Source organism: Mesoplodon bidens (genome assembly GCF_964165515.1).
Source record: "Mesoplodon bidens genome assembly, chromosome: 5".
Classification (NCBI taxonomy): Eukaryota; Metazoa; Chordata; class Mammalia; order Artiodactyla; family Ziphiidae; genus Mesoplodon; species Mesoplodon bidens.
In genome coordinates, this window is record NC_138161.1 from 35,220,749 (window position 1) to 35,245,319 (window position 24,571).

The 24,571-nt window shown below is 36.2% G+C and overlaps 1 protein-coding gene across 1 annotated transcript in view; it reads right to left on the reverse strand.

Moving 5' to 3' along the window:
• GBE1 (1,4-alpha-glucan branching enzyme 1) overlaps positions 1-24,571 on the reverse strand; it is a 296,584-nt gene that overhangs the window by 35,600 nt on the left and 236,413 nt on the right. Inside the window, exons 13-14 of the mRNA XM_081235731.1 lie at positions 4,186-4,370; positions 2,432-2,562 (exon numbers count right to left, since the gene is read on the reverse strand). Of these exons, the coding sequence (XP_081091857.1) occupies positions 2,432-2,562; positions 4,186-4,370 (316 nt within the window). The remainder of the gene's footprint in view (positions 1-2,431; positions 2,563-4,185; positions 4,371-24,571) is intronic.

Below are 24,571 nucleotides of genomic sequence, written 5' to 3' on the forward strand. Positions count from 1 at the left end.
TCTAACACGCTGGGTACATGAGAACTTTTCCAAATGCATACATTCTTATCAAGTAGCTCCCTAGCCCAAACCCTTCAGTGACTCATTATGAAACTATAGAAAAAAGCCTAAACTAATGAATAAGGCATTAAAATATTCTATTATGTGATGGCAATCTGTCTTTTCAGTTTTATCTCTGAGTACTTCCCCTTTTGGTCCTCATTCTCCAGTTAATCTATGGTACTGTCCATTATCTAAGGATAGTCTCTGATTTCCAACAGCTGGAATGGCCTTCCTCAATTTTTTCTACAATTTTATCCATTTCTCAAGGTCCAGGCTTAAAGGTCTTTTCTTAATCAATCCATCAGTCCACCAATCATCTCTCTCTCTCTCCCCTCCCCAATCCAGGCTTAAAAGTCTTTTCCTTTTCAATCAATCAATCAATCAATCAATCAATCTCTGTTTCTTTCTCTCTCTCTCTCATGTTTATTTATTTTTCTTTTACTTATCCTCTGTTAAACATGAGAATAAGTTTGTGGAACATTCCTGCCCCATCCCCTTTACTGCATTATGCGTTACATCCTAAATTGGTTTTGTACATCTCTTCTTCCCACTTAGGGTCAAGGGCAGTACTTAACTAACAAACACTGCAATAGATCACAAGTGTTCTGTCATTGCATTTTGGTCTGATAAAAATCAAAATTATATGGGCTTCCCTGGTGGCGCAGTGGTTGACAGTCCACCTGCCGATGCAGGGGACACGGGTTCGTGCCCCAGTGCGGGAAGATCCCACATGCCGTGGAGCAGCTGGGCCCGTGAGCCATGGCCGCTGAGCCTGCGCATCCGGAGACTGTGCTCCGCAACGGGAGAGGCCGCAACAGTGAGAGGCCCGCGTACCGCAAAAAATAAATAAATAAATAAATGTAAAAATCAAAATTATGTTTTGATTATATGACATTATTAGATATAGCAGGATTTAGTCTAGGGGTATTACTTTAGCAGTTAGTAGCTGAGAAGGCTTATGTATGAGTTGCTACATGTCTAGGATCTGTTTGCATTTCTTCATGGAGATGGTGAGAACATTTGCCTCCTGAACAGTACAGCTCTTCTTTAGTGCAGACAACCTCATTACACTGATTTCCATTATCTGAGCATTCTCTGTGTTAACTGGGGCACATTTAGGCTATTAGTCACAGCAATAGCCTTCCCTCCCAAATGCTCTGATGTCCTGTGGGATGGTGATCTGGAAGGGTTGGGGTAGAAGACAGGGAACATCTTTCACGACCCTCAATGTCACTGAGCAGCACAGATGACACAGGCTACTTACCAGACAGTATGGCCCTTTACTCCTAACTGCCAAGAAACATTCTGTCTGGGCAACCACTTCACCAAGGAGGCCACTTCCTGGAGACTCAGGGGTAATTCCTGATTAAGCTACTCATGATGATAGCATTCTCCTCCCTAGACACCTCTCTGGGGATATGTGACTGAATTCTGGTCAATGGGATACAAAAGGAAATTTGCTAAAGTGACTTCATTCTTGAAAAAACACACAAATCTATTTGCCTTTTGTTGTGTCTGAAGGTGACATCTGGAACCATGGCTGTTGTCTTGCAACTCTACCAGGTGCCAGCCTTTGGACACTGTTGGCACCCTGAGAGTTAAAATAATAATTTATTATTATTTAATAATAATCTCTTTAAAATACACAGCAGGTTTCACTTTGTAACAATGATCACACTTACAATTATTAATGTTTGTCTTCTTCACTAGTTTAAAAGCTCAATAAGGGCAGTGACTGTATCTGCCAGGAAAATTCCTGTATTTCCAGCACCTAGCACAGGGCTAGCATGCAGGTGTTCGATAAATAGATGCTTAGTAAATATCTGTGAAATGAATGAATGGATGAGTAAATGAATGTTCAGACAATATCAAAACATTCTCCCTATTATTTCCTTTGCTTACACCTCCCATGCCCTGATTCCTTACCAATTCAGGCCCACAAAAGCGAGCTATGTCTTGTATTTTAGGAGACAGGAAAAAGAAAGGGGAAGGAAGCTATCTTTACGGCTACTGTCTACTTGCTCACTCAGTGGAGAGGGGGAAAGGAGACAATTCTCAGGGGCAACTTACAAAATATTTTCATAAAGAGAAACAACAATTATCTCCTATACTATTAATAGTATATTAATCCTATACTACATATAGGATTAAAATATTACTTAAGAAAATGTTAAAAATCATACTTTTTAGAGCCAGAATGGAGTTTAGGGTTAACTTAGTGTAACTGAATTAAGCAAAGATTTCTCAACTATTTTAAGTCCCTCATTTTTCAGATGAAGAAACTGAGAGCTACTGTCACCCAGATCAGCATCAGTTTTTCCGATGCTCTATGATGCAATAAAAAAATTGAATGCAGACAGTCATATTCATTGGCAACAAAAAAGGATATTTTCCTGGCACTGTCGTTCCAAGTCGGTAATCAGTGTAGCTGTTGCTTGGATGAAAGTTGAAAACGAAAAGAAGGCCTGCTCTCTCAAAAGCAATGATCTTATTGGTTTCATGTTCTTCACTAACATGAGCCTGCAAGAATTAACATACATAATACATTTAAATAATACCCAGATGCTGCTACAAGTAAATTCTTTACAAAAAAAGTTGTTTTTGTCTTTATTAACAGCCTTGTTAGTTATTAAGCCAAAAATGAAAATCCTAGCATGTTATATTTTTTGAACAAGATTGCAACAAATCTTGCCCTATCAAACTCTAGGCCAACAGCAGTCTCAAAAAATTGCTTAAGGAGTATAAAAACCTCACCAGCAACTTGCCAACTTCAAACAAAGCACAGACAGAGGATTAGGGTTTGGGCTTAGGTTTTAGCTAAAAATATAGCACCTGTGCTATACATAAAGCATCTGTGTGTGTGTGTGTATTAGATCTACTTATAAGTGAATTTTCTTTAAGACTTTTGTTATAGTCCTTAATGAGGTAAGGTATATAAAATTACTTTTCAAAATATGATGTAACATTGTTATTATATCCAGATTTCTGAAGTTGTTGTTTTCTTAAAAACTTTACATTATTGCACGATTTTGTCAGATTCAAAAACCACCAAGAGTCCTTCACAGTATACTTTTTTTTTTTTTTTTGCCTAATAATAGAGAAAGTCTGAAAAGGAATTACATCTACAAGCTCTTATTTTATACACCACATTTTACAGTAGGTAGTGAGAAGGCTTTGTTTTTTCAACCCTACCCTCTTCCAGCCCCAGCTTTGATAGGACTTATTTCCATGCATGTCAGCAGCGCCACTCTTGGTAATTTAGAAATGTGAGCTAAGGCTCTAGAGCAAACAGCATGCCTTTTGGTATTCAACATTGTTCCTATTGAAAAGGAGCATCATTTTGCTCTCTCTTCTGGAAACAGCACTACTAATAAATGCGATTAGGACGTTTGTGTCATGTAGCCAATCTTACTGAAAATATAAGTACCTTTGTTCAACCATTAAAAAAAAAATCAGAGACACCAAAGTAAAAACACATCAACAGTAATTTCAAACAGCACCAGTAGAAAGTAAATGGATTATAAGTAACACATATTATATGCTAATTTTTGCAAGGGAAAAAAAAAAACACTGCATAAAATCTGAACCTGTTAATTACATTTTCTAAAACTTATTGAAAACTGAGACTTTAATTCAAGAGGAGAGTCAGGCTCATGAAAAATACAAAACAGCATGGAGGTATAATGGCATCTATTGAAATGACAAGTTAGAGACCAGTAAAGGAAGGAAAAAAAGGAATAAAGAAATATCCATGTTGTCAAAGCAGTTTCTTTATGACAGCATAGTTATTTATATAAAGAAAAATAGTCAAAACAATTAAGATATTTCCACAGCAATTTCCAAAGTGGATTCCATGGGGAGCTTTTGTCATTTACTTTAACCAAATGAAATAAAAATTACTAAATTTAAACAACAACGACAAGCTAACCAGGAATGCAAGCAGGGAATTATGTTTAAGATTTTCATTATCTATTGGGGAGACTTCAGTAACATGTTTTGACAACCTGAAGTATGTCACAGGGCACTACACACTGAATAATAAAATGCTGTTTAAAAGATCTGCATATAGATTTAAATCAATTGCCATTCTAAGCATGTACAACACTGGTGACTAAAACATAACATTTAGAGTAAAGAGCTTACCTGTGGAGCTGAAAGCCAATGACATCTTTCTTCCAATTTATTCATATCCCTGTCAAAGTTATTTAGGAACTTATAGCGGAGAAGGTCATCATCAGTTAAATGAAACTGCCTTCTTGCATAATGGTAGCTCTCATTATTTCCTTTTCTTGGGAAGTCTAACCATTCAGGATGCCCAAATTCATTACCTGCATTTGAAAACAAACATAAACATCACCTGGTAATATTAGCATTTCTTATTAAGATAACTCAATAACTGTATGTTTTAAAGTCTTTGAAATCAGCTTAGGTTATAATTTACTATAGCTGTGCCCTATAAATGATGCACAACCCTGGCTTAGAAACAGCATAGTCTAGCATGCAGTACCGACAGCATTTGGACTCAAAAGCCCAGGGCACGGTTTTAGCCTGGTCACACATTCCTTGCTCTACATCTCATTTTCCTCATGCACAAGCTGAGAACAGTATCTCTGTCATACCTATTTCATCTCTGAAATAATCTCTGAAGTCTCAGAGTAATTTTTGAGATCTCTATTTCTATAATCTCTGAAATCTGTACAACGCTTTGCAATTTACAAAGGCTGTATGTACATTATTTTTTGATCCTCGAAGGAACTCTCTATTATATCCATTTCACAGATGAGAAATCCAAAGCTCTAGACAGTTAAGGGATTTGCCCAGCCTCACATGGATAATAACTAGAAAAGCAACCGTTAAAATTTAGTTCTTCTCATTAAAATCCAAAGTTCTTTCTGCCTCATCACATCAGGCAAGTACGTTTTAAACTTCAGGTGCTACAGAAACCCAAGTCATCACTTTTATTATTCATTTTCCCCACCCCTTTCTCAGATCCATGTGCCACCATTAGATGTATATCTTTAATTTAAATATGTGTGTGTGTACCGCTGGGACACTTAGTTGGGAACCCATTTGATATTATTTCTCATTATAATGATGAGAACCAGAAACCTGATACACTTAAAAATGAAATAAAATAATAACACCTACATATTATACATTCTTCCTTCTGAAAATCAAATTTAGATATTAGTGGTCTAATAGACTGGCTCCTATTGTTTTCCCCAGGTTAGATTTCAATTCTATGGCTTCTTTTTTTTTTCTCCTAAAAATTAAACACTGTTTTCCAAAATTTACTTACATTTGCCACTTTAATGCTGCAATTTTCTAAGCCACAGATTTCTCCTTTGAGTTGGAAAGTACCGTAGCGGATACAAGTGTGTCCTACTTTAAAGTAAATAGTTGCTAAGTGAAATAAGTCAGACAGAAAAAGACAAATACCGTATGATCTAACTGATATGTGGAGTCTAAAAACAACAATAAAAACAACCAACCAGCAAACAAAAAACAAGCACATGGATACAGAGAACAGACCAGTAGTTGCCTGAGGTAGGGCTGGGGGTTGGGCAAATGGGTGAAAAGGGTCAAAAGATATAAATTTCCAGTTATAAAATAAAAATTAAAAAATATGGGGATGTAATGTACAGCATGGTGACTATAGTTGATAATACGGCATTTCATATTTGAAAGTTAGCTAGGAGAGAGGATCTTGAGAGTTGTTATCACAAGAAAAAAAATTTTTGTAACTATGTAGGGTGATGGATCTTAACTGGACTGACTGGATGATCATTTTGCAATATATACAAATTCTGAGTCATTGTGTTGTACATCTGAAACTAATGTAATGTTAGTCAGTTATACTTCAATAAAAAAGAAGGCAGAAAAGAAGCTAGCATATTAATATTCTAATAAATAAAAACTAACAAGGCTATGATGTAATTCAAAATGATTTACCGTAGAGTTGCTTTAAATGGTAAACTCTGCTAAGAAACACTTCAATTTACATTTAACTTTTCAGGACTATAGTCATCAAAATAAAAATAACATCCAAATATGTCTGCAGCAGCTTCATAAAAATTAAAGTGTCTGCAAAAATTTTCCTTAATTCGAGTATTTCAGTCTAAACGATATTTCTTATATTGTTGTCTGCTATGTGACAGAGGAGGGAACCAGATTTCTAACTCTGCGGGCCTTTATTTACTTTATGGTGTCTTAAAGTGATATGGGAACTTCCCTCTGCTACACTTAGGAGTCCTGCCTAGGTCTGGAGCCTGATTCACATCAGCCCATAGTGAACCCATGGCATAGCTTGCTCCATCATCCATTCAACCAGAAAAAAGATGCACCTCCAGAATTGTAGTCCAGCGTATTCATTGCTGATACCGAAGGTACTGTCTGGAGAAAATTATATGTCCTAGTACTAGTGGGATTTCAACTAGTTGGGAATTTAGGAGAGACCAGAAATGCCATAGGGTAGCTAAAGTATAATAGCCCACAAACCGGATCCAAGCTCTCTATAGGCAAAATACTTTTATTTTGGTATGACCATGAATCTCTGAGTTGACTCCAGTATTAATAAGCAATTTCTTTAGCCTTTCTGGGGGGAGATTGTTATATCACTGCCATTATGTTATCATAGTAGAATCAACAACAAAAGCTTAATGTTGGCTTATTATTTGCCAGGCACTATTCTAAGCATTGCACATGAATTAATTCCTTTCATTTTCAACAACCCTGAAGTACTTACTATTATTGACCCAGTTTTATAGGTAAGGAAACTGAGGCACAGAGAGTTATTAAGTAGTGGGGCCTATTAGCCCAGACAGTTTGATTTTAGCACCCTCACTCTTGGTTACCACTCTCCCGTATTGCTTAGAAGCAGATACCATGGAAATATAGTGCAAACATTGACCAAACTCTCATATGTGGACAGAGATTCCAAGATAATGGAATGATGTGCAAATGTGTTGAGTGAGAAGGTGAGATGTAGTAAGGAGTTTGGTTTAGCCATGAAATAGGGCTTGTGATAAGGAGAAGAGGTGAGACAGGCAGGATGAGCTAGATTAGGATGGGCCTTACAATCTTTAAACCTTAAGCTACTTTTAAGTAGGGGGATGCAAAGCTCAAATGTGTTTTTATTAAAGTATCTCTGGTAAATACAATGTGGAGGAGACACTGGATATTGGAAATAGCTGAATGGTAGGAAAGCTAACATGGAATTCAAAGTATAAGATAAGAAATAACCAGGGGAGTTCCCTGGTGGTCCAGTGGACTCTGTGCCTTCCCTGCCAAGGGCCCAGTTTCGATCCCTGGTTGGGGAACTAAGATCCCACTAGCCGCACGGAGTGGCCAAAAAAAAAAAAAAAAAAAAGAGAGATGACCAGATGCAGTGGGAATGGAGAAAAGAATGGCATTTTTGAGGTGGAAATAACAGGATTTGATGACTGCCTGCTGCATGGATTTTAATTCCAATGAGGACATTTATGAGAAACATGAATTTAGGCAATTGAATCTCTCTGGGACTCAGTTTCCTCATCTGTAAAATAGGATAACAAGTTTCATAAAAGCTCTTTTAAGGTTCAAACGAGGTATGTAAGGCACTTGGTACAGGGTCTGGCTTAGCTAAAGCTTTCAATGTTTGGCAGCTTTTACATTACACACTCATTACTGATGTTGCTCAGGAAAGAATGACATAAAAGCCAGTAAGTGAGAGTTACTATAAACCTAAAACTTCTGGCTCCCATCATTCTGAGGAGGGAACTGACCAGCCCAACTCTGCAGCAGACACACAAGCAACCAGGATGAATTCAAGGCAGCTATTTGGCTCTTCTTCACTTGGTTTCATGGTACAACATTATTCTTTACTTTAAAGTGTGGAAATTCTACGCTGATGCGTTTATTCGTATATTTAATAATACAAACACATTTCCCTAAGTCAAGTATTAATGTTCTTTGAATTATCTATTTTAGATCTTAAAAGGCAGAATTGACTGTGAAAGTAATTTTGCTACAAGACACCCAGATTGATAGGGCAAATCAGGTTGCTATGTTAGGAATCCCCTCTCTACACTCTTCCTTCATTATTCCTACTACATGTTCATCCTGCAACCCCTGAACAAGCTCTCAGGGGTTATTTATAGTTATACTATATATTATACACACACATATATGCTATATATTGTATACATTATGCTATATAGTATATATTTTTATAGTATATATATCGTATACAGATGATTCTATTCCACCTAAAATTAACATTTTAGGCAAACTTCTAAAACTATAGCTCTGTTCTGGTTGAAACACTCCTGGCATTTGAGGGCCTCCTCATCTCCTAATTTCTTCCCAGTCTTCTTGAAAATGTGACCCGGGTCACAATTTCTGTTGCTTGCCATCTTTTCTATCTGCCTCAAGGTAGACTAATGAGGTAAAAACAAAAATTTTTCTCCAGTGTATAGTTTAGCTTCTCTCTTAGTATCCCTCCTTGGAAGCCTCGTTTTTATCAGTACAGAATTGAATGGTGAGTTTGACCAAAACTACTGGAAGCAGTATTAACCCATCTCATAATCTGATTAAAAGCTAACTACCTGCTCCCAGAAACAGACACACACACACACACACACACACACACACACACACACACACACACACGGAGCCTCAAGGATTCATGGACTCCATTCAAAAACTGATATAATGTGAAATTACATTATTGTCACTTATTTGAACATTCTACCATGAAAATTCACATCCTTATGATCTACAGAGTAAACAATGATTGAAGAGTAGCACAATTACAATTAAATGAAGTAACAGATGCAAATTATTTAGAAGAGTACAAGACACAAAATATGTAGCTCAATAAATCTTAGCTACTATTATTATAGTGTTATATTTTCTTTTATTATTTTTATTGTACAAGTAACGTACTGATATATTATTTTAAAAAATCACAATGAAATGCACACACACAATATCTGAAATCTTATCAGATAGCCACTTGCTATGGTCTGAGTGTTAGTGTCCCCCCCAAATTCATATGTTGAAATTTAACCCTCAGTATGATGGTCTTAGGATGTGGGACCTTTGGAAGGTGTTTAGGTCATGCAGGTAGAGCCCTTATGAAAGTGCTCTATAAATATGAGACTCCACTGAGCTCCCTTTCTCCTTCCACCACAAAAGGATATCACTAGAAGTCTATGACCTGGAAAAGGTCCCTCTCTCAACCATGCTGGCACTCTGATCTCAGACCCCCAGTCTCCAGAAATTGTGAGAAATAAACCTTTATTGTTTATAAGCTACCTGGTCTTTGGCATTTCACTATAGCAGCCCAAGTGAAATGACATCACTGTTTCCCTGTTGATAAATATTTTATTTATTTTTATTTATATCTATAGCAATAGCTATATATATCTCTATCTATATCCATACCTACACTTATATACATATCCATCTATTTATCTATCTATCTTACCTACCTACCTACAACTAGTTTTTGAAAAAAGGTAGATATATTATATACTATTTTGAATTTTAATATAAACACTTTCCATGTTAATAAGTATATTATCACCATGACGGTATTCCATTTTGTGCATAAAATGCAATTTTATTTAACTATTTTCCTCATGTTAGTCATTTTGGCTTTTCCTAATATTCTAGCATTATAAAAAAAGACCAGTCTTATAAATGCATCTCTGTACACTTGTCTGATATTTCCCTAACATCAACTGAATAAGTAAGATACTGGTTCAAAAGGTAAATAGCAGATAGGATTCTAAGAGAAAACATTTCCCAAGTTTTGAACATTGCTAATTATTTGAAGACACAGGCACAAGGTAGTAAATTGTTTCTCAAAATAATGTTTAACACACACGCAAATTATATTCCTTAATGTATATGTTTAAGTTTCTACTTTAAAAGTACTCTTTATTACTTAAATTTAAGACTTCATTTTAGTGCCTTCTAACATACATTGATCTTAAACATTCATTTATCTTTTCAATAACATCTAAAACTATTAACTATTAAGAAGAAAATTTATTACATGAGGGCAAATTAAGTACTTGGAAAAAAGTGTAAGAAAAAGATGAAAGTGGTAAAAATGTTTGGTATCATAATCCAATTTAGGATTTTGTATGTCACTACTTTAAAGAACATTCCAATAAGCATACTTACATAATATGGAATATGAAATTAAACTTCTGAGTTAGAAAAAAGAACTATTTAAAAAAATATGACATGAAGAAGACCCTATTCTATTAGAGAATCATTTATTAATCTCTATTACAGACTAATTTAGATTCTCTGAAAAATCTCCTGGAGAGGCTTCTTTTTAAATTGAAAGACATAGAAAGTTGCATACAACAAAGAAATAGACAGAAAAATTCCATTAGTGATTGCAGACAAAACATTTTACAGAGTGGCTTTTGAATGTTATCTCTGTTGTAAATGATCTGACAAGGGGCAAATTAAGTTTAATATAGACAAATGCAACATTAAATTCATATTTGGTTCAAAACTGTAAACACAAGCATAAAATAAATGGAAGCAAATTGCAGAAAGACTTTCAAAGTGACCTTGGATAACAGTGAACCATTCTCAGACTGAAAAGAGAAAAGTGGAAAATGCCCGTTAGTATCCTACACTAGTTCTCAGCTCACAAACCTAATGAAGAAAAATATTATCATTAAAACAAGTTAAGAATGTTCTTCTCAGCTATGGTCTACAGATTACTTAGGAAATGTGGCAGCATTTGAGACAGTACAGTGAAACATGCTCACCCAAATAAGCTTATAAGTAAGGCCTGCTGTATATAAAGATGGATAAGAAATCTAAATTTATTCAGGTAATGGCAAAGAAGGTAATTGATTTGTTTTAGTACAGATAACTTGATGGAATAGGGAACACATGATCGGAATCAGCATTTTAATTTAACCAAATTAAGAAATATGTGTGTATATATATTTCTAAATTATATATAAGTATGTTATGTTTACATGCATACATAATATATGTATACATTCCTCAGTGAAAGCAACAGGCATTTATAACCTGGGGTTCATGCTTTCCTACTGACTCCTGATATTTTATGCAAAATGTTGTATGTATGTTCATCTGTGCATTTTTCTGAGGAGAGAAAGGTGTTCTTCAGATGCTCCAGGCATCTGAGTCTTAAAAAGGGTAAGAGCTACTCACTGTATTAGAATGTTAGGAACTAGAAGAATGAAACACAAGTAAGGGTTTCTAAGCTACATAAAAAAGAAAAAAAAGTAGAAGCCTAAATTGAGGAAAGCATTTTAAAAATCTTCGGCTGGTTTACTCAACAGATAAGAGGCTTAGAAAAGTCACATTTAAACTAACTATAGTGCAGAGAGGCAATGAGTGTGACTCCTGAGAACAAGACTTCCAAGTCCAAAATATGCATTACAAGTAACCTGGCACTAACCAACAAAGCATGCTCTTTCTGCTCATTAAATTATAATTATGATCACTAAGGTAATACATAGGATGGTACTCGTTTCAAAATGAAGGGAGGATGGTAATTTTTTGAGCTGTCACTTGGGACATTTTGTAAGAAAACTCACAGTTCAGGCCATGATTCATTGCATTTAATATAGTAACAGAAGTGGATGCTTTCAGAAATGAGAAGGCTGAAAGCTTTAGCTAAACAACTTTAAAACAAACACAGGGAAGCAAGTGACTAACATTCCTATGGTTAATTAATGCTTCTAGAAAATTCTATGCAGTTCCTTTTCTCCCTTTCCATTTCCTCTATAAACAGCACCATTCATGCCTGGTTAATTGTGAAAAATCTCTAAGCGCGAAATTCCTATTGGGATTCCTTTTCCTGTAATTAATTTTTTGCTGTTTGATGTAAAGGTCCAAACTATAAATTGACAAGAAGCCAGCTGTTGCAGTGATGAAATTCGAGACAATACAACTAATGAAAAAAGCCCCAGCTCTGTTAGCTGAACATTTTGATTAGCCGGTTTGTGTGTTTTGTTTCTCTAAACTGTAATACATACTAATTTTACCTAGGAATTAATTAAAGTCTATCACAGCCTCCATGCTGTGGATGTTATGTAACTCTTTGTTGATACCAAGTTTCTGTATATATGAGAATAAGGTACAGTTTTAATGAGAATATAAAAAACTTTAGCTCCTACTTCTCTTAACTGTACTGAAGACTAACTCTTAAAAGGAAGTATCTATTTTAAAATCAAATGCTTCCGTCTTTCTCAAGGCCATCAAGTCACCAGAAGGTGAGGCACAGAATAAAATATTTTTCTATATTAGGGAGTGTGATTTCCCTTTTTAGAAAAATAAACTTGCTATCTACTGCTCCATCCCACCTTTGACACTGATCACTGTGGCTCCGGGCAGGGGCTACACTACACTTCTCTTCTTCATTCACCACAGCATGTTCCCGTGTATTATACCTACAACAGGTACTCCTTAAATATTTGTCAAGGTTGGATGTTTCCCTCTACAACTGATAAAGGTCTAACATCATCTCTTTTGAGGTACAGAAACAAAATATGACAGTCAGACCCAGAAGAGGAGATAAAGACAAGCCGAACAAAACTCAGCAGTGCTACTGGGATTTACCCTTAAAGTCTTATCACAGCCTCCATCCTGCGGACTTTAGGTAACTCTTTGTTGACATCAAGTGTATCTATATATACACATATAATGTATATAAATATATATATGTGTGTATGTATATATGGTAAGTCCTAATGAAAGTATTTTTAAAAACCAAACAAACTTTAATGCCCATTCCTCTTACCTGTACTGAAGACTATTTTAAAATCAAATGCTACGGTCTCTGAGTTCTCCCTGGAGCCTCCCTAGTGTACACTCTTCCTTCAAAAGGTGCAAGTCAGTGATTATATTCTGAGCCCCATGATTCCCTATATTGACCATATGCTCAACTATAACACAAAATTCTAATTTTAAAGCTACTGAAGTGTATCTTGTGTATCAGATAACGTGCTCAGTGTACATCAGCGTGGTCCCTTTCCTCACAGAGCTTACAATCGAGTGAGGAAGAAAGACAGAATTAAACAAATATAAAAATACATATTTCCTTAAAGAGAGGAAGTTGGGGAGAAGGCTCAAAAAAGGCTTATGGGATCAGTATGCAGTGAAATAACAAAAAACTGTAGGGGAGGAAAGGAGAGAATGGCGGCAAACCTCCTCCAAGAGCAAATATAAATGCCCAGAGATGACAGTTAGGGAGGACGGACTGAAAATTAAGTCAATATACAGGGAAGGGGGAAGAGTCAGTCTTAGGAACTCAATCTTGGAATTCTAGAATTTCCCTTGAAAACAAGGGCCTCCCTGGTGGCGCAGTGGTTGAGAGTCTGCCTGCCGATGCAGGGGACACGGGTTTGTGCCCCGGTCTGGGAAGATCCCACGTGCCGCAGAGCAGCTGGGCCCGTGAGCCATGGCTGCTGAGCCTGCGCATCCGGAGCCTGTGCTCCACAACGGGAGAGGCCACAACAGTGAGAGGCCCGCGTACCAAAAAAATTAAAAAAAAAATAAAAAAAAATAAAAAAAACAAAACAAAAAAATCTTTGCATACTAGGCATGTATATAGCTTTTAGAAACATACAGGGTAACTGATGCCATGGAGTGGATGAAATTGCCTGGGGAGAATACTCAGCGAATAGAGGCAGAAAAGAGAGTATAATGGGACAAAGCCTGAGGCACACTCATACGGCTAGTTGGGGTAGAGGAAGAGGGGCCTGGAAAAGCTGGCAGAGGAAGGGCCAGAGAGAGAAGAGGAAAACCATGGCGGGTGGGAGACGGGAGACCGAGCCCTGAGAAGTAGTGCTTCGTAGAGGAAACAGTGCTCAACAGTATTAAGTGCTGGCGAGTTGAACTAAAACCTGAAGGCCTATAATAGATAGAGTAACAAGAGAGGACACTGATGAAAGAGAGCAATAGCAGTGATATCTGAGGGTATAACCAAAGAACTGAAAACTATACTGTGAGAAATGAATGCTTTATTTTTTTCTATTTGTTTATTCTATGATTTTCTGACAGGTAGTATATTTAACTAAACACCTGGGAGAGAATGGGTCATCTTAGTATGTAAGCTTTGCACTCGTAAATTTTAAATTCTGAGGCAGTTTATGGTATATATGTGTATGTATATATATTTCCTATTTAAAAAAAAGGATTAGTATACTATTAGGTTTCCTTAAAATTCCTATAACAAATTTACAAACTAATATTTTGAACAAAAGACATGATAACTTCCAGTCCTTCATCCCCTAGATAAAGGGCATGGTGGCCTGAATCAAGCACAATAGTTGCTGTCTTGCTCCATCCAATAATACTGTCGTGACTATGGTTCATGCCTCTGACACTGTGACAGCTTAAAGGGGCCAGAAATAATGCTTCTATTGGAGCTGCGGTAGTGAGGACTCTCATTCTGTCCTGCTCTCCCCAGCCTTCCCCTGATTAATTATGCATAAAAAGTCTTGAGGCAATAGCCAAATGAGCTCTGGGCACTTGGGAAAACAATTTTCAACTTGAACTATGCTTGGACCATGGCCAAACCAATCAATACCTTTACTTATCTACATGATTAGAATTGCTTTGGGTGATAAGTTCCCATCAATAAAGCATAGAATAGGGAGTGAACACTTGCTTACCTCAGTGTTTTGATAAGAAGATTATCAAAATAAAACAAGCAAACAAAAAATTCTCTTAACTATCAATGTCTGTAAGTACAAAATCAGGTTAACGTTATATTACCTACAAGTGTGGTAGAATAAACATAGACACGTTTATAAACCAGTCGTTTCAAATGCTGAAGAATTACCATTATTATATTGACAGGTAATTATATGTTTCTTGATGCTTTCATTTAAATCACGAAAACAGAAAAATGCTTTAAATAAATGAAATGTAATCATAAAACTATATTAAAATAATAAAAGCAATAGTAATTACTTGAGAGCCCTCTAGATACACAGACTCTGTGCTAGAATTTTTAGCAGTTATTTCAGATAATAGTCGCAAAACCCCCTCAATATGGGAGGGGACATTATTCCTATTTTCAGATAATAGATCAGGAAGGTAATATAACTATCTAAGGTTATATGGTATAAAATAACAAAGTTAGTATTCAAACCTATATCATCTGTATTCTTTCCATTGTATCTGGCATTAGGTACTTAATTTGAACAACATTAGCTGGAAACCTACTATGAATGTACAGGCATTAGGGAAGGTAATGAAAGAGCTATAAAAAGGTGTAAAGGTATATATTTCCAATTCCATTCTCAAGTGTACAAATAAATTATACTGACCTGTGCTCCATTTGTGCCTTGTGTGTTCTGCTACTCCTGCTGTTACTACTCCAAGTGATAGCTGTTTGGTCTCCATGAGGCCTTTTTTAACTTTTGCAGGAAGGTTTTGGTGCTTGTGCTTCCACTAGTACTTAGATGTAAATTTTTCCCTTGTTAAAACAATTACTTAAATAGTGTAAAAATTTTGTTTTTGTTTTTGTTTTTTTTTGCTTGTCTCAGACTGGGGATAGACATCCTATATCCTAGTTATCCTATATTTTTATTTATTATCCCTACTGCCTAATCTAATAACAGGCACAGAGTACCCATTCAAGGATTTATTAAACCTGTGTTGAAAGAAAAAAATGAAGGAAATCTGCTTCCCTTAGTAGGCTACAGATTGCTTATGGAAAGTTCTGTCTTACTTTTTGATTATACAGTTCACAGCACAGGGACTCAGATAAAGAAAGTATCTAACAATTTTTTTTTTAACTGATTGCAAAATTGGTCTTTATAAGACCATAAGAAAAACAGACAAAAGTGCTTTGGGGTGGAAAGGGGATGGATTAAGAGGAGCATATCCATGTCGCCAGGGAGGGGAAGATGTATATCAGAAGATAACTTCAGCTCTCTATTTCTCAGAGGCCTCCTCTGGAGTTCTCCTCTGACTGCCATGCCAATAGGAGGTAGAATTTCGAATTGTTCATGTTGCTCTATATACTTTGACCTACATTCCATCTTCGTGGCACAATTTTTTTTTAAATAAATAACAGTATCATCAAACAAGGATAAGACAATGAACAAAACAAACGAGACTGAACTGAGAATGTGTTATTTTTATGCAAACACAATTTTTAAGAGCTAGATAACATTTTCTTAAGAAAATTGATAGCAACAGTAATGGACTTTTGCCATTCATTCCAAAACCATTTAGATGCTACATGAAGCAGAGGACTCATGATACTCTTTGACGGGGAGTGAAGTGGGAATAAGGGAGGAATTGTGGGGGGAAAAAAGGGGGTTCTTTAATAAAATCCTAACTGAATTCAGATTTTTCTGCAAGTAGTTAACAAATGTCTTAGAAAATGATTTGCTAATGGACAGCCCTGTAAAAAGTGTAAAAGTTTTGCATGCGAACAGGGCACCCACTGAAAGACTCCACACCTTTCTAGGTGGTAGAAAACAAGCGAGGAAGACAGTAATGCAAAAACAAAGAATATATTGGCTGATTATAAAATTGATTATAAATGTGGCTTTGTGGCTATTCTAACTTTAGGTTTAGACTCAAAAGTTTAGTAGTGGAGTCACACTGTACTATTTTTCCCTAAAATTTGCCTGTAATTTAGGATATGTTACCACTAAGTCAGGGTCAGTTCCCTGTGATCACATCAAACATACATAGTAATAGAGATTAACACACTTCCCTAATGAATTATTAAGAGCTAAGCAGATGCATTTAGAAGGGAAGCATATAACCATAGGAAGTAAGATTGGAAAGAAAATGTTCATTTAAATCCTCTATACTTCATAACCAACATCCATTTAACTCAATCCTGGTATCATTCCCAGGCTAGATGAATATTTCTGTAAGAATCTAATGCTCTTTCAAGGCACAGCCTGGATGTAGCTTTTCTGAGGTTCAGTCTCCCACAGCCTTTCTTCTGTAGGCAGCAACTCTAACTCCCTAGTAGAGAGATTTAACTACCTGCTTATAACTTAATCAAAGAACCAGTATCAGTTTGCCTTTGGATGATGCTTCTATCCCTCCAAGTTCCTGCCAACAGCTAGTTATCCTTCTCTACTTCCCTGCTGTCAGCTCTTGCTTCGTCTCAGGCCGCTGGTGCCCAAGAAACGAGAAAAAAGTTCCCTAGCAGCACGGTGGCTTGTAGGAAACACTGTGAACTTCTTCCCCCAGCAAGAAGAAAGGTTCTCAGTAATTGTACTTGCTTGCTTCAGGTGTCTCCCTTTGCTCTGAATAAAATGGATTTCGAATTTTAAAAATGTCATGGCAAGTTTATGAATTAGCCTATCAACTGGCTTTCAAGGCAATTAAATGGGAGGGTTCAAAACCACAAACAATCTATGTCTTTAAAATAATAATATTTAAACTATTATGCACAAGTCTCCTAGAGAGGTTTGATGCGACGTAAACAACTGCCATCACCACCCTCTACACAGGTAAACCTTAAAATCTTCCATAAGGCTAAGTCAGTCTCTATACTTCCATAAAAGTTTAGAGAAATGGTTTGGTAGAGAAAAGAACACAGAAATGAAGCAACACAACTAGTGATTTAATCAGTTGTATGCTTAACTTTCATGGTATCCAACCATTTCATTAAACTATTCCATGTGGAAATGCTCATCACTATTATTTGTCCCTGAATGAGTAGAGTTTCTTTGTTCACCTTTAAGCTTTATCTCCCAATATACACAACTTGCTTCAGGCAAACCAGATGACCCACAGTAATATGATACAGTCTATGTTTCCTGCTTCCACATCTTCTCTCCAGTTAGTCCTTGGCTTGTAATGCCTGTTACAAGTCAAAAAGGCAAACGCCTCCAGAAATTCTGTCCATTCTTCAACGACCAGCTTAAACATCATCTTCTATGTCAGAGACAAATCTCCTTCAGTCTAAGAAGCTTATCTATTTTTTTTTTTTTAGCTAGATAAACTGATTTCAAGAAAAGATACATTTCCTAACTTCCCTTTATGGCTCTCCTTTATGGTGCTGTGTCTAAGTTTTGTCCAAAGATATACAAGCAGAATTGTTTATGGGAAGATTCTTTCTAAAGAGCGGACTCAAATGGTGGATATTCACTTCTGGTTCTTCTTCCTTCTTCCTTATGTAGAGAGAGTGTTTGGGTACTTATCTGGACTACGTGGGAAGGGCTGCATTTCAGGTTTGTGACTTTTACTTTATACAATGAAATGTTCTGTACATATAGATACACAATTAAGTGAATTTAATGTAATTGTACCAAAAAACCTAAGGGTATGAAGAATATCTAAGTAAACTTCTATTCTTCAGGTTAGAAATTATATATATAGTACAGAGGGAAACAATATGAAATATGCTATTATAGAACACATATCTTAATCTGAAATGAACATACTGTATTAATTTTTAAGTAATATAAAGAAAGCTATTCAGAAATAAATGCTATAGCTTACCTAAACAGTAAAGAAATATCCAAGAGACTCTAATTACACTAAAAATATATTAAAATAAGCATCCAGAATCATGGCTCAACAGTCCCTCACAAATTGGTACATGAATGTATACAAATACTGTGTCAAAGTTGTCCCAAAACTTCTTGAAACTTTATGGAAAATCACTGTGTCTTTTTCAGAGGGGAAAAAGAAACTTTTAACATTCCAAATGACAGATGTCAAAACTCATGAAATACCTAAATATTCATAACTTAGCAGACATTCTAAACAACCATCCAGGGATATATACATAATTGCTTTAATGTTATTCCTGGGACCCATTAAAAAAAAACTGTATAGGAACAGTGGGAGCACAGAGTGAAAACATACTAAGAGGTAAACTCTACTAACTGACTTATATAACCACAAATTCCATTGCAGTTTTACGCTTTCAGATAATTTTCTGACTATAACCTAGTCGAGTCTTCATTAAATAAAGAATTTCTCTTATAGAAATTAGAAAATAGGCAAAATTATGTGTATACAGTGAGTAAAACATGGGATATAGAAACAAATGACATGAATTTTAGTACTCTGTCACAATATATAACCTCAAGTTGTATAACTTTCCATTATTTGTAATATAGTTAGAACTTACACTTACTAAACACTTATTACATGCAAGGCATAATTCCAAAGACAACATCATTTAATATTTTAATTCTTACAAGTGCCCAGTAAGATAGGTATCATTATAATCCCCATTTATGACATGATGAAGGTGAAGTTCCAAAAAATTAAGTAATGTGCCACAGATGATGCAGCTAGGAAGTAAAGCAGCCAGGATCAGAATGTGGGCAGACTGTCTCCAAACTTGAATTCATAACCATTGTGTTATACAGCCTCAGAATGAAAATTATAAAAAGAATACTGACTTTGCTGGTTGGTTGTACTAAGTGAAGTTATGCATGAAAAAATGCTTTATAAACTTTAGAAGTTTAAAGAAATGCCATATTAATAGAAAAACAGCATAGGAGTATATACAGGAAAAAGAAAATGAAGAATAAGGATGCTGTGACTTGGTTACTGGCTGAATGTTACAGACAAGGAAAAGGAAGGAGCAACTGAAATGACTCAAGAGTTCACCCATGGTTACTAGAAGAGAGATGATGATACTTCTAATAATAATAGTTTTTGAAAGGCATCACAATTTGTAGGGAGGGTGATTACAGTTTTGGATTCAGTGATTTCAGGAGCCAACAAGATACCATGTAGAGATCTCAGGCAGGCAGTTTCCAAATTTATATTTGTAGTTTAGAACAAAATGTTCGATTCTGAGATGCAGATGGGGGGGCATTATCTGAATTAAAGAGATGGACAAAGCCTAAAGGTAGATGAGCTCTCTGAGAAAGAAAGAGTAGGGAAAAAGTAAAAGAGGCCCAGGACAACCCCTGAGGAAATATGTACATTGTAAAGAGAAACAAGGTGAAAGAGACAGTGCCATGGTTGATAGAACAAGGAAGGCAGGGAGGGAAGACATGAGGGGTGTCAAAGGGAACCAGGTGATCAAGAGAGTTCAGGGAGTAGGTGCAGAGACCCACAGGTCAATGATGGCCTTAGAAACCAGAGTTTCCAGACTGTAGAGAGGGCAGTGGGAGGCCTACAAGGGTTTGAGTGGGCAAAAGAGTATGAGAAGGAGGGGTTAACACACATGATTATATAATGAAGTTTGCCAAAGTAGAGAGAAACAGTTAAAAATACTAGTTAGTTTAACAGATTAGTAACCTATTTCTCAATTTGAAAAATGTACATTTTAAAGCAATGTTTCAAGAGTTTTTGATAGTTTCTCAGATTTATTTCCTAGTTATTTTATAATTATCAAAATAATTAAAACAAATGTGTATAAAAATGATGGTGAAAAGAACTGTTTCCAGTCCAATGCTTACTGTTGATATTGTGTGTTTAGCCACAGCATAAAAGGAGACATTTACTGTTTTATTTAAGTACAGTTGAAAAGCAAAAACAATTTAGGTATCACTAAAGTATATATCATCAAGTTGCAGGGGAAATACTACTTGATATAAAATATCTTGTGATAAGGGTCAGAAAACAGCAAACTTTTTTCTAATCATTAAAATTCAAAAATTCTGTTTTTCTATCAGTAAGTCATAATAATTATATCTGCCTTTTCTAATTAAACTTCTCAAGACAAAACAAGTATTAAAATATTCCTGACTCATAAGGAAACAAGTGTTTTATGTACCCATGGTTAGTTACATAGATAGAAACTGATTTTAGGAAACAAAACTATTAATAAAAATGGATTTCAGTATACTAAATACTAATGTGTATAATGATTATATTATTTTCTTATCCAAGAAAATAAATAATTTTCATAATATGCATATAACAATATAGAGATACTGGAACTTTTTTCCAATTTAAACTTATGACCTTAAAGTCAACTGATTAAATATGAACAGATATCCTTGTCTTTTACTAAAAATATGATGGGTGTCTATAGGAAAAATAAATTAGAATGTAAAAGTTTCAGCTCTTTATCTTAAGTTGTCTGGCCTTTGATGTTATATTTGCTCAGGCAACTATTGCCCTCATTTAGTCGGGGGCAGCATATATTGGCAAGGGAAAAAGAAAAAAAATGGAGAAGAATAAAAGAATTAAGTTGGAAGTAGGCTGGCAGTAATTGAAAACTTTTTTTTTCACTTTCAAAAATATTTAAAACTTAAATCCCGTCTTTTTTAGCTACTTGAGAAATATCTTGCAAGGGAATAAGAACTCTCATCAATACCACTGTTAGGAAGAATATGAGGCCAATGTCTTTGTCTCATTTTACAAAAAGAACATTTAGTTACATGGGAATGGCCCAGCCAGGACTTTTTACTTGTCTATTCTAAAAGTAGAATCTACACATCAAACTAGAAAACTGAAACAATTATCCTTGAGATACTATTGATACTTTGAGATAAACAGAATCTAGTGGGTGACACTTGAACAGAAGGCCTAGAGTTACGATGAATAATACAGTGTTTTGTGACCTTTTTGTCATTATTGCCCCTTGACCTATGACACACACACACACACACACACACACACACACACACACACACACGCCTTTTAAGACATTTTTTTCCTAATTGCTTCCACCCCGTGAAATTTAAATACTGCAGATCTACTGCATATCTGTTTAAATATGCTACGATGCTCTGGAGGGCAATAACGATGATAATATCTAAGTTTTGTTTGCCCTCCCTTAAGGATCAATTTTCACCCCTATTGGGGTGATAGCACCCTCTTGAGAATGCATGAATAAGGCATGTTTGTGAAACCAGGAAGATAGGCATGTTGCTGAAAATAAGTGCATGCATACTTCGTGTAGAGAAGGAACATGCTGTATGAATCAGGTAGTCAAGGAATTGTTTGATTATACATCTTCCAAGAGTATATAAAAATATGTATAATGTGTTGATTTGCTGTACTTATATATTGCAAAATGATTACCACCAGAGCTTTTGTTAATACCTCCATTGGGTCACATAATTACTATTTTATTTTTGTAGTGAGAACATTTAAGATCTATTCTCTTAGAAACTTTCAAGTATATAGTACACTATTATTAACTGTAATCACCATGTTGTACATTTCCAGACTTGTCTTATAACTGAAATTTTGTACCCTCTGACTAATATCTCCCCATTTCCCTGCCCCTATCCAGTCATTAGTTTTTATTGCTTGATCACTCTCCTTTATTTTTTTAACTTTTTAAAAATAATTTTTCATTTTATTTTTTATTTATTATTTTTTAAAATAAATTTACTTATTTTTGGCTGCATTGGGTCTTCATTGCTGTGTGCAGGCTTTCTCTAGTTGCGGTGGACAGGGGCTACTCTATGTTGCGGAGCATGGTCTTCTCATTGCGGTGGCTTATCTTGTTGCGGGGCACAGGATCTAGGTGCGAAGGCTTCAGTAGTTGTGGCACTCCAGCTCTAGGGCACAGGCTCAGTAGTTGTGGCACACGGGCTTAGTTGTTCCACGGCATGTGGGATCTTCCTGCACCAGGGCTCGAACCAGTGTCCCCTGCATTGGCCGGCGAATTCTTAACCACTGTGCCACCAGGGGAGCCCCATTAGTTTTTTTGTTTTTGTTTTTGTTTTTGTTTGTTTGTGGTACACGGGCCTCTCACTGTTGTGGCCTCTCCCGTTGTGGAGCACGGGCTCCGGACGCGCAGGCTCAGCGGCCATGGCTTACGGGTCCAGCCGCTCTGCAGCATGTGGAATCTTCCCGGACCGGGGCACGAACCCGTGTCCCCTGCATCGGCAGGCGGACTCTCAACCACTGCGCCACGAGGGAAGCCCCCCCATTAGTTTTTTTAAAAGTAATTCATAAGGGTCTATTAGACAATGGCGTACAAACAAAGATGCAGAGCAGTTTCTGGATTGTTTCTCTCAAGCTATAAAATTCCTCTATAAAAACTGAAAGTTGACATTTTTAAAGTTTAATAGTATAAGCTTTTTAGTTAATTTTCAATACATTTCCTAAATATGTTTTTAAAGGGCAGATAACTCGGGGGCTTCCCTGGTGGGGCAGTGGTTGAGAGTCCGCCTGCCGATGCAGGGGATGCAGGTTCGTGCCCCGGTCCGGGAAGATCCCACATGCCGCGGAGCGGCTGGGCCCCTGAGCCATGGCCGCTGAGCCTGCGCATCCGGAGCCTGTGCTCCGCAACGGGAGAGGCCACAACAGTGAGAGGCCCGGGTACGGCAAAAAAAAAAAAAAAAAAAGTTATGCTATCATTCTTTTTAATTTATAATTTATGCTTCTACAGGTACAACTTACTTTAAGCAATTTAATGATATGAAAATGTTTTCATGAAAGACAAATCAGGTGGTAATTCTTTGCTATATTACAGAATTCTTTAAAATAACACATTTTCAATTGCATCTCAAATTATTCATTTTCAAACTCTAAATTAAAGAAAACTTTTCCAAAGGATAGTTATTTCATAATGTGAGTTATACCTATACTACCTATATTTTTAAAACTGCTTAAATCAAGCACCTGGATCATTTTTGAATTATGAAATAAAATGCAGAGGTTGATTCAAACTTGCACAAAGAAACGTATCTTTTATATGACCTACATAGACCAAAAATTTCAAGTACTATTACTTGATTACTTTGGATATAAATATGCAGTAAGAATAATTTACCTCAATAATATAATGATAGTTTTATCCTTATATTACATAACTTAGGTGGAATTAACAATTAAATTTCTCTTTCATTTTGAGGCAATAATCAGAGGGATCCTAGTATTTGTACAGTTCTGGAAAATGGCAGTTTTATTTTCCTCATAATCTTCAGAAAAATCTTTTTCTTTTAATGAAGTAAATGATTTTGAACCCATCCACAAGAGATACATCCAATTTATTGATTGATGTGAATAGTGTGGAAAGAACTGAGACCTACAGTTTTAAACCAATTTTAAAGAACTCCAGTGACAGAAGATCTTGCAGTGCTATATTTAGTGTGAGGTCATTGCCCCCTCAAATCTTTCTCTCACATTTTTAGTCCAGTAACATATCTAAACTGTGGATCTGACAATGTCAATCTCCTTTAAAACCCTTCAATAGCTCTCTATAACCTGGCCTCTCTCTCATCATTCATGTCCTAAATTAATATGTCCCTCATTCTGTTTCACCTTCTTAGCTTTTCGTAGTCACCATTCCAGTGAGGGACACTCATAGAGGATCAGGATAGAGAGGAATGGGGCACTTTAAACTGAACCCCCTTTCTGCAGGACACCCTCCCTTATAGCCCACCAGTTACTCCCCCACGAGTATCAGTTTAGTGTTCTTTCCTGGGGTACTCACACTGCTCAATGCGGATCTTGAAGGTGACATTTATCACCCAACACACTTAGGGCTATCTGGCTTTGTCAGTCTCCTTCCTGGATACTACGTTCCATGAGCTAATGCCTACATCTTCTCTTTGTAAGATAGGTCCTAGGCTGGTACTTGACCTGGCAGTAGGTGCTGAATCACTGTAGAATGAAGGAAGCA